At 43.5% G+C, this 8,633-nt stretch overlaps 2 protein-coding genes across 4 annotated transcripts in view; both read right to left on the bottom strand.

Moving 5' to 3' along the window:
• Positions 1 to 298: 298 nt before the first annotated feature.
• txndc11 (thioredoxin domain containing 11) lies at positions 299 to 6,708 on the bottom strand. Of its 2 annotated transcripts, none has more exons than XM_056768268.1 (12): positions 6,496 to 6,708; positions 5,706 to 5,922; positions 5,527 to 5,624; positions 5,325 to 5,454; positions 4,724 to 4,820; positions 4,521 to 4,633; positions 4,243 to 4,440; positions 3,551 to 4,040; positions 3,329 to 3,474; positions 3,147 to 3,259; positions 2,962 to 3,042; positions 299 to 2,838 (listed from the first exon to the last, which is right to left on the bottom strand). In XM_056768268.1, exons 1-12 carry the CDS (start codon positions 6,618 to 6,620, stop codon positions 2,376 to 2,378), a joined length of 2,271 nt encoding a protein of 756 aa, XP_056624246.1. In that variant the 5' UTR covers positions 6,621 to 6,708; the 3' UTR covers positions 299 to 2,375. The 2 variants fall into 2 exon arrangements, with proteins under 2 accessions (XP_056624246.1, XP_056624254.1); XM_056768276.1 differs by having other exon boundaries at positions 4,724 to 4,817.
• Positions 6,709 to 7,136: 428 nt separating this feature from the next.
• The window catches only part of LOC130437567 (bifunctional apoptosis regulator-like), a 4,544-nt gene continuing 3,047 nt past the window's right edge, over positions 7,137 to 8,633 (bottom strand). For both annotated transcript variants that reach the window (XM_056768930.1, XM_056768922.1), the window contains 3 exons: positions 8,495 to 8,633; positions 8,263 to 8,427; positions 7,137 to 8,187 (listed from right to left, as the gene is read on the bottom strand). In XM_056768930.1, the coding sequence (XP_056624908.1) occupies positions 7,699 to 8,187; positions 8,263 to 8,427; positions 8,495 to 8,633 (793 nt within the window). In that variant the 3' untranslated portion in view covers positions 7,137 to 7,698. The remainder of the gene's footprint in view (positions 8,188 to 8,262; positions 8,428 to 8,494) is intronic.

The raw sequence follows: 8,633 nt of genomic DNA, 5'->3' as shown, positions 1-8,633 counted from the left end.
ATTTTATGTCCATTTAGATGCAGTGTGCACAAATCCACCAAAATGCAGCATCATTATTCAATAATGTAGGCAACTAGACAACCAACTATACACACTCAACGTGAGCGCATTACTGCCATTCTCTGTTTGCAGTGACAGATGTTTTGATACGGAAGTCAAACAATGTGATATTTGAGAGGTTTAAAGAAAAATAACGGCAGAGGAGTTGAGAAGAGGTCATATCTGTCTATAACTCGAGACAGCGCTGGATCATTTCAGATCAGTTCACATCAGGAACAAATGATTCATCACAAGAACGTATGAACACAAATCCTTTTATTTTCCTTTAATGTACAACACTATAAAAATAAAATACTTTTTTATACAAAATAACCTGCACATTATTTCAAATAGATTCGGTTTCTAGCCTGGTGTATTCAAACAGTCTCAGTTAGCACTCATCTAGAACAAAGCTTTTCTGTCGGCTCTCACTCTTTCTAAATGATGAGCAGAACCAAACGTTTGTCACCTGCACTTTAACACATAGACAAGTTAAGAATGTTAAGACTATTTTAACACATTTACATATTAATATTTGCATCTTGAGGGTTTAGAACTTTTCCTATGAATGTTAACCTATAGCGCAACCTAGTGAACAAATCACTCTATATTAGTTTATTGTTTATTATAATCTTATTCAAGTGATGAAGGATTTTGAAAGTCAGATACTAATCAGTATTGAGTACTGGTGTAAGGTTAACGCCGCTTGGTTTAAACATTTGACCATTGTAAACAGTTCTTACATGTTCCTGAGAAATTTAGAAAAGTAATTAAAGAGTATTCAGTAAAGCCCATTGCATCGAGTCCGAAATTTGCGTTCAAAATTTACTTCTATCACATTTACACACTGCCTCTGATATTTTCGTCCGTCATAAGGTTATTTGATGATCTGCATTTTTCGCATACGTACCAAGCATTTTGACAACGCAGAGACACCGTACAAACCAGCGCTACATACAAAAAAACGTATATGAAAATTTCGAACTGTGTGTGCAAAGACCTTTACTCTATTTCAAATCTAGCAAGTATTGTTACCATTTAACTACTTTATAAAAGTAGAGTAACTTGTAGTCTGTCACCGATTAGATCTCCAAAGTAACCTTCCCAACACTGGTGATGATGTATGTCTGCTAAACTGTTTACAAAAAGTTCAAATTTCAGCAAACTGACAGAACTACAACTCAGCATTGTTGAGTCCGTCTGTGATCAAGCCTCACGCAAGTGCAAAAGTTGACTTTTTTATCATATTTGTGGATGAAGCTTTGTGATTGTGGATGTATGATGAAGTGTTTGGATCATTTGACTCATGTTGCTGACAGTAATCCTACTATGGACGCTACGTGTGCAGGATGTGACTGAGCAGATGCTGAAGCTGGTGTGCATAGAGTCTATTGGTAGAGCACTGTGACAGCAACGCAAAGCTTGTGGGTCTGTTAACAGGGAACAGATGCAGGGTCAAATGCATAAATGTGTTTCGCTTATCATTTCAATGTTTGTGTAGAGTTACTCGATGCCAAAACATTCTTTTGACCAGAGTCAAAGTAATTGTGAATGAAATGTGATTTCACAGGATGTGCGAGATGTTGTGTGCACTAAACCTTTAATACAAGAGCAACAACATTCTGGAGAAACACTTCTCAACACAACAATATTCCATGTTAAAGCAATGAATGTGTGAGTGATTTTACACAGACTTTCCTTAGAATACACATCCATAAAAACGGTATTATACACTCTTACTGTAATATAAAAACTGCTTGATTAATCCCTGATGATATACTGACACCTGTGCAAGAGACTGAACATTATTTACATCATGACCAGTGATTCTTATCTGAAGCTGCAAGGATGAGTTTGTGTTGCCTGTATGTATGTGCTTTCTGTAACAAAGACACGTGACATCTGCCTTTCACAAATCACAGCCGACTGCCATTCCAGCAAAACATCTTGAATTAAATTAACAGCAAATCTTGATCATTCAGTGAACTCGGCAAAAACTCAAAGACTTGGTCCTAAAACAGACCAGAGCTTAAAAATTGGTCAAATGTCTCTGTGTGTTACCTGTCTGTCTCTCTCTCTGTGTGTTACCTGTCTGTCTCTCTCTCTGTGTGTTACCTGTCTGTCTCTCTCTCTGTGTGTTACCTGTCTGTCTGTCTCTCTCTGTGTGTTACCTGTCTGTCTGTGTCTCTCTCTGTGTTACCCGTCTTTCAGTGTGTCTCTGTCTGTCTCTCTCTGTGTGTTACCTGTCTGTCTCTCTCTGTGTTACCCGTCTGTCAGTGTGTCTCTGTCTGTCTCTCTCTGTGTATTACCTGTCTGTCTGTCTGCCTCTGTCTGTGTTACCTGTCTGTCTGTGTGTCTCTGTCTGTCTCTCTCAGAGCGTTCAGCAGCACTTTCAGCAGAGAGTTTTCCTTCAGCAGCTCTTCAGACGCATCAGCCAGTTCCTGCAGTCTCTGAACGGTGTCGCTCAGCTGACGGGTTTTCTCTGTGTACAGCGTCTCCAGGCGGCCGCTCTGCGCTTGGAGCTCGGCATTCTGGGATTCCAGCGCATGCGACTGCAGCGTGAGATGGCGGTTTTCCCTCCACAGCACAGCAAGCTGATGAGAGAGACCCTCTCGAGCCCGCTGCAGAGATGACACTTCCTGCTGCAATACCCGAAGCTCTGCCTCCAGAAGAGACTTAGACCCCGCCTCCCCAGCTGACCCTGGCAAGGGGGCGTGGCTTGTGTGCTGCAGGATGAAGCGGAGCAGATTTGGGAGAGTGGCGGGAGTGTTTTCTGGAAACTTCACACTCATCTGTTTCCTTTGAGAGAGAGAGATTGTGTGTGTGAAATGTAGGATTCATGTCAGTAACGCGCGCACGCGCACACACACACACACACACACCTGACTGTATTTTGAGTGACGCGCACATACACACACACACCTGTGTCTGGGAAAGAAGAGTATGGAAGGCACGTGATCCACCATGAATTCCCAGGGCAGATCATTCAGTGCCACATTCACCCTGAGAAAAAGATCAAAACCACTGCTACAACAACACACCCTCAGTTCATGACACAGCACGATACACAACAACAACACAGATGTTAAAGTAGAAAGCATTCAGACCTGGCCACAGTGACGCCACTGTTTTCCCGGAACAGCTGAGCCAGACGAAGAAACACGTGATTCAGAACCGTACAGAAGCCACACCACCCGGTGTAATACAACAACAACACATCCTGAAAACACACAAACATCAGATAATCATGTCAACACAACATCATGTTGTCTGTCTGTTCTCATCTCACCCTCTGTGAGTCCATGACTGTGTGCAGGAAGCTGTGTGAGGTCACTTCCTGTATGAGGGATTGTGAGCGATGCTGTTGTTGGTCTTGTCCAATCAGTTGTCTGTGTAGAGGACTGTAGGGAGAGCTGAAGTTCTGAATGAAGCGCTCTGTTAGAGAGAGACCCTGTACGTTACACTGACACACTCAATCTTTCACAGTGTGTGTGTGTGTGTGTGTGTGTACCCAGTGAATCTGTGTCGTTCAGCAGGTAGTGCGTCTCGTCCCTGAGGTTGATGATGGTGATAAAAGGGAGAGTGCTGTGAGCGGCGGGCGCTCCGAGTCTCCGTGCCAGATGCCAGTTGAGCTCCGAGTCCAGCAGGTAGAAGCGCAGCGTCTTATTGGTCCGACACTGCAGGCCAGTGATGGAGTCGTCCAGTAGGGGGCGGCGCTCAGGTTTCTGCAGAGGTCTGCAGCAGGCACTGTACCGGCTGTACGGACTGTAGGAGTTCTGGACGTGACCGCAGGAGGCGCTCGAGACCCCAACGTGCCGTGAATACAGATCCAGAACCGCCTGCAGTTCCTGAACAGAGCACACCGAGCTCATTCCTGAGGGGCGGGAGCACAGTTCCCAAACGTTTGCTTGGACCCGCAGTGACCAACAGCATCTCCAGACGCCGGACACGCCCCCCTCCGGCCCACAGCCAGAGTGATACCGCAACGCCACCTCAGAAACCTGACACGAACACATCCACAGGATCATGCTTGAGACGTCTGTTTGAGGTCTATGACAATTTTAAGTTTCAAGCAGAGAAGACGACAGTGAGACTAAATCTTTTTTTTTTTTAAATGGAGAGTTAATGAGTGAAGGACTATCTGAACAATCACATGCAGAACATTATGAGCGTCTGCTACATGTATTCACTGATATAAGGCACCTGAGTCAGCAGCTGATTGGTTTGCAGGGGATTGTGGGGAAGGAACGTGAGAAGGGCGGGGCCTTTCAGTAGCTCCGCCTCCAGCAAGTAACTCTTTGCTCCCATTGGGTGAATCCAGTGGATGACGCTTTCCCTGTTTTCATACACCCAATCGCAGACAGCTTCAGCGGTCAAGTTCCTGTGAGCCCGTGGGAAAACCTGCCGATGAGAACACAACCCCTGGTGTCACTTTACCTCAAAATCTGTCCGTATCGTCTGAATGAATGAGCGCATCTCACCAGTGAACTGTTCAAACGCCGATGTAAATACACACTTTCATCCTCCGTGAGCGAAACGCCCTCTGCCACCGCCTGATTGGTTACCACCGCGAACCGCACCGCCCCTTGATGATCTGCACCAATGAGAAGGCAGAGTGTTAAATGACAATGTTGGAGTTCTGCGTTGGTTTGATGCGAGTGGAGGTTGATTTTGATGTCGGTACCTCGTTTGAGTGCCATCAGAGCTGAAATCAGGAAGACGAGGTATCCAGCAGGCTGAGGAGACGAGTCAAACTCAAAATAACCCACAACACCCTGCTGCTGTGAGACAAAAGACACACACATTCAGTCCCTGTGAAGCAGTAGTTGTTTTTACTTCCGTATGCTTCTCTGAGTGACGTGGAAGTTTGAATGAGAAAAACAATGGGCGTGGCTTTCATCTTTCTGACTTGATTGAATGAATAAAAACAGTCGTTGCATTTTGAAACGGAACTGGCAGCAGACTGACAGTTGAAGGGGAGGAGTTAACGGATGCTCCGCCCAAGCCGTCTAGGATACATCATTTGAGATGGTTAGTCAGTCAGTACAGGGCGGATGTGCATTTCCAGATTTTAACTGAAGATTATGAGGCCACACGATATTTAAAAAGAGAATGAACCCCTCTGATACACTATTTACTGTATGCGCTGCAATATTTCATGAAAAAATTGGAATTGTCTTTTTTTATTTCACTGGGACTTTAAACACAAACACACTCACGTCGACTACAGAGAGTGAAAGACGGAGCATCAGCGGTGTGTGATGATATAAAGGTGTATATATTACCTTCTTGTGGTTGAGAAAGGTGTGCAGGGCTTTCTGGGTGGGCAGGTATGTGAGGGGATGCGAGACCCTCTGAATAAAACTCTCCAGATACTCTGAATGAACCGGAGCTCTGTACTCGATCGGACCGAAACTTCACAAACAAACACAACCATCAGCATTTCATTCCACCATTGAACACAACGTGTGCTGGAGCGTTCTTTACCTCCTGTAGTACACATGAATTATGGGATACTGGAAGAAGCGCTTCTGTTTTCTGCATTTGCCGTAATGCCACCAACAATTCACCGCTATGAACTGCACCTGCGTTACATTTATTCATGTGTTCAACACGTCTCCACACACCTGCACACCATGAGAACATGACTTTGATATCCGTCTGACCTGCTGCGCGAGCCGAAGGGCCACATGCTGGATGTGCCGTCGTGCTGTGATGGAGTGAGCGCACCAGGGGGCGTAATAGAACATCACGGAGACATCAGCATCCTCTCTGAGCCGATCCGCCTCATCCAACTGACCCAGAAACAGATCCACCACTGGAACCTCTTCAGGGAAAAAGCTCACAGGGGTGCGAGCGGCCGCCACCACGTTCTTCACCGGACTGACCGAAGACAAGAGACATCCACATATCATTTAACATTAGGAGTCTATTTGCCTTCTTTAAGCCATCCTGTAAACTATAAATAGTTCAGTTTTCATCAGACATTAAACCACAGTGATTATCAAATGAGGAAGCTTTCAACATTTTGTTTCAAAAGCCCGAAATAAGCAAATTATACAAAAGCTACAAGATCTTCAGTCAGAATAGTGAGTTTACTTCATTTTGTGCATTAAACATGAAAGTCTGCAGATCTGATCAGTCAGTGTGTTTCTGAAACTTTAAAGACGTCTGCGAGTGTATGATGTCTATCTGCCAAACAAACTGTTCAGATTTTAAAAGGCCATAAATTATGAGATGAAACTAATTTAAATCAAAGGAGAACCTTATGTGTAAAATGACAAAAACTATAAAATGTGTCTAACTAAGTTATGAGACGAAAACGATGACTAAAAAACGATGTCTCGCTCCCAGCTGAGCGCTAAATACATGATATATGGTGATAAATGCTGAATGTTGATATAAGTGCAGACAATACATTACATTGTGTTGTGTTGTGTTGTGTTGTGTTGTTACCCGCAGGTGAATGTTATAGGCAGTATGAGCGCACAGGTGAGCGCTATCGCCCCGCAGCACAGTTCGGGTCTTCTCGCCATCTGATCCGCCGCCTGCCGGAGCTCCGCTCGAACCCGCCGGAGCATCACAGACCCGCTACACCGACCATGGGTGCCGCAGAACCGAGCCGAAGCACAAACACACGCCGCACCAACCCCTCAAACACACGTATCACTTCCGCAAGAGGCGTGGACATCTCTAGAGGGAGCGTCTCTAAAGTACGCAGAAACACGACCGCAAGGGACCGTCTCTGAACTACACACAGGCCTGAGAAAAGGAGCGTCTCTGAAACGCATGAACCTGGTTTTATGACTATTCTGTACTTAGTCAAAAGTTGGCTAGTTGTTTCCTGAATGAGCATCCTGAAAAGGGCTTTATAAAGAAATGTAAAAAGAATTGTGTTACCATACCTTTAAAGAGCAAAATATATTTATTGTTTGCTTTTAGGGCTAGGTGGAATATCATTGAGCAGCTTTTGAGAAACTTTATTAAATTTACAATAGAATTAATTCAATTACACAAATATGAAAATACAGAATAAGAAAATAGATTTTTATAACAAAATACAGAGAAAAATTAAATAAATACAATTTCTGTCAGTGTTGGGTCATTAGTTACTGTAATTTAATTACTTTCCCCTTGAAAAGTAAAGTAAGGGATTACTCTTATTTTTTCTGTAATTTAATTACAGTTACTTCTGATGTAATTGAACTAAATACTTTTTAATATATTCGATAGTGGAAATGACATCAAAATTATGGGTCTAACTTTAAAATGTATAATTTAACGTATACTTCTCACATTTGTATTACTTTGGTCGGTTAATAAGAATAATTTATGTAGTTATTCATAATTTATTTGAATGAATTAAGAGTCGTTTCATGTCTATCCTTGAATAAGTGAACTTATCCAGGTTGATGTAGAAGGTAATAAGTAATGAAATACTTTTTGGAGAGAGTCATTTGTACAGTAATCTAATTACACTATTGAATATGTCATCAGTAACTAGTGATTAATTACTTTCTCAGAGTAACTTACCCAACACTGCATTCTGTACACATTTTAGGTACAATATAATTGTATAGTATAATAAAAAGTCACATCTGAGTGAGCCATTTATGTGACTACAGAAATATAAAAATGCAGAAAGTTTGTGAATATCTGTCAGATATTCAGATGTGCCATGTCTGAGTATAGGAGTATTTTTCCCAGTGTCACTATATTACAGATTGGGTTGAAGTAGAGTTCTACATAGAACACAAAGTTACAGATGAAGTGCGGGAGGAGCGGCCACAGCAGCACAAACACAAACCACTGTGACATTATCATCTTCACATGAAGCCATATCCTGTTAGGGAGGGTCCTGAAAATCACACACAAATTAGGCCAGAAAAACTCCCGCTTTTGTATTATATGATATAATGTGTATTGTGTGTCTGTGTTGTGTTTGTACATGAGTTCTCCTCTGCTCCACAGTCTCCAAACACAACAGATCTCCAGCAGGGACAGTAAAAAGGCGTTTAAGATGTAAATCCATGATATCCAGTAATGAACGCTCATCCAATCCCACGCATAGTCAGCCAACAGCTGATAGGGCAGCAGACTGTACATGGCCAGAAGCTCCGGCCACTGACGCCAGCTCAGCCAATCGTGCTACACCACACAGAGAAAGGGATCTTTCAGATGTTAGCTTCTGCTCACGCATGTTAAGATAAAACAAACACACACCCGAGTTTGGTTAGACGTCACGCTGGCGCTGTGTGCACGACAGCTGGTGCGTATGAAGGGCAGAAGTGTGTCGTCATAATCAAACAGATACAGGTAAAGCAGCGTGAGACGCGGAGAATCTCTCAGACCAATCAGCAGAAAGACAGACTTTCCCAAATTCGCCGCCTACACAAACAGAGACACACAATTGAATCTCATGAGGCCTGCAGCCAGTCCTGTTGTGTCATCTCACCTTATACTCCCACAGGTTTCCTGGTGCTTTCACTTGTTTGATGTTCCTGATCTCCTGCAGAAAAGCTCGTCTGTGGAGCGGATTGTGAATCCCGAACGGATCTGCAGACAGATCTTCAGCCCCGAGAACACTCAACAAT

The sequence above is a fragment of the Triplophysa dalaica genome, chromosome 2 (assembly GCF_015846415.1).
Source record: "Triplophysa dalaica isolate WHDGS20190420 chromosome 2, ASM1584641v1, whole genome shotgun sequence".
NCBI classification, from domain to species: domain Eukaryota; kingdom Metazoa; phylum Chordata; class Actinopteri; order Cypriniformes; family Nemacheilidae; genus Triplophysa; species Triplophysa dalaica.
This window is presented reverse-complemented; position numbering and strand designations above follow the sequence as displayed.

Coding starts and splice junctions, on each gene's coding strand:
- txndc11 (XM_056768268.1), bottom strand. CDS start 6,620: ATGCTCCGGCGGGTTCGAGCGGAGCTCCGGCAGGCGGCGGATCAGATG. Junction 5,923..6,495: donor CCTATAACATTCACCTGCGG/GTAACAACACAA, acceptor GTCTTCGGTCAG/TCCGGTGAAGAACGTGGTGG. Junction 3,260..3,328: donor CAGTCATGGACTCACAGAGG/GTGAGATGAGAA, acceptor GTGTGTTTTCAG/GATGTGTTGTTGTTGTATTA.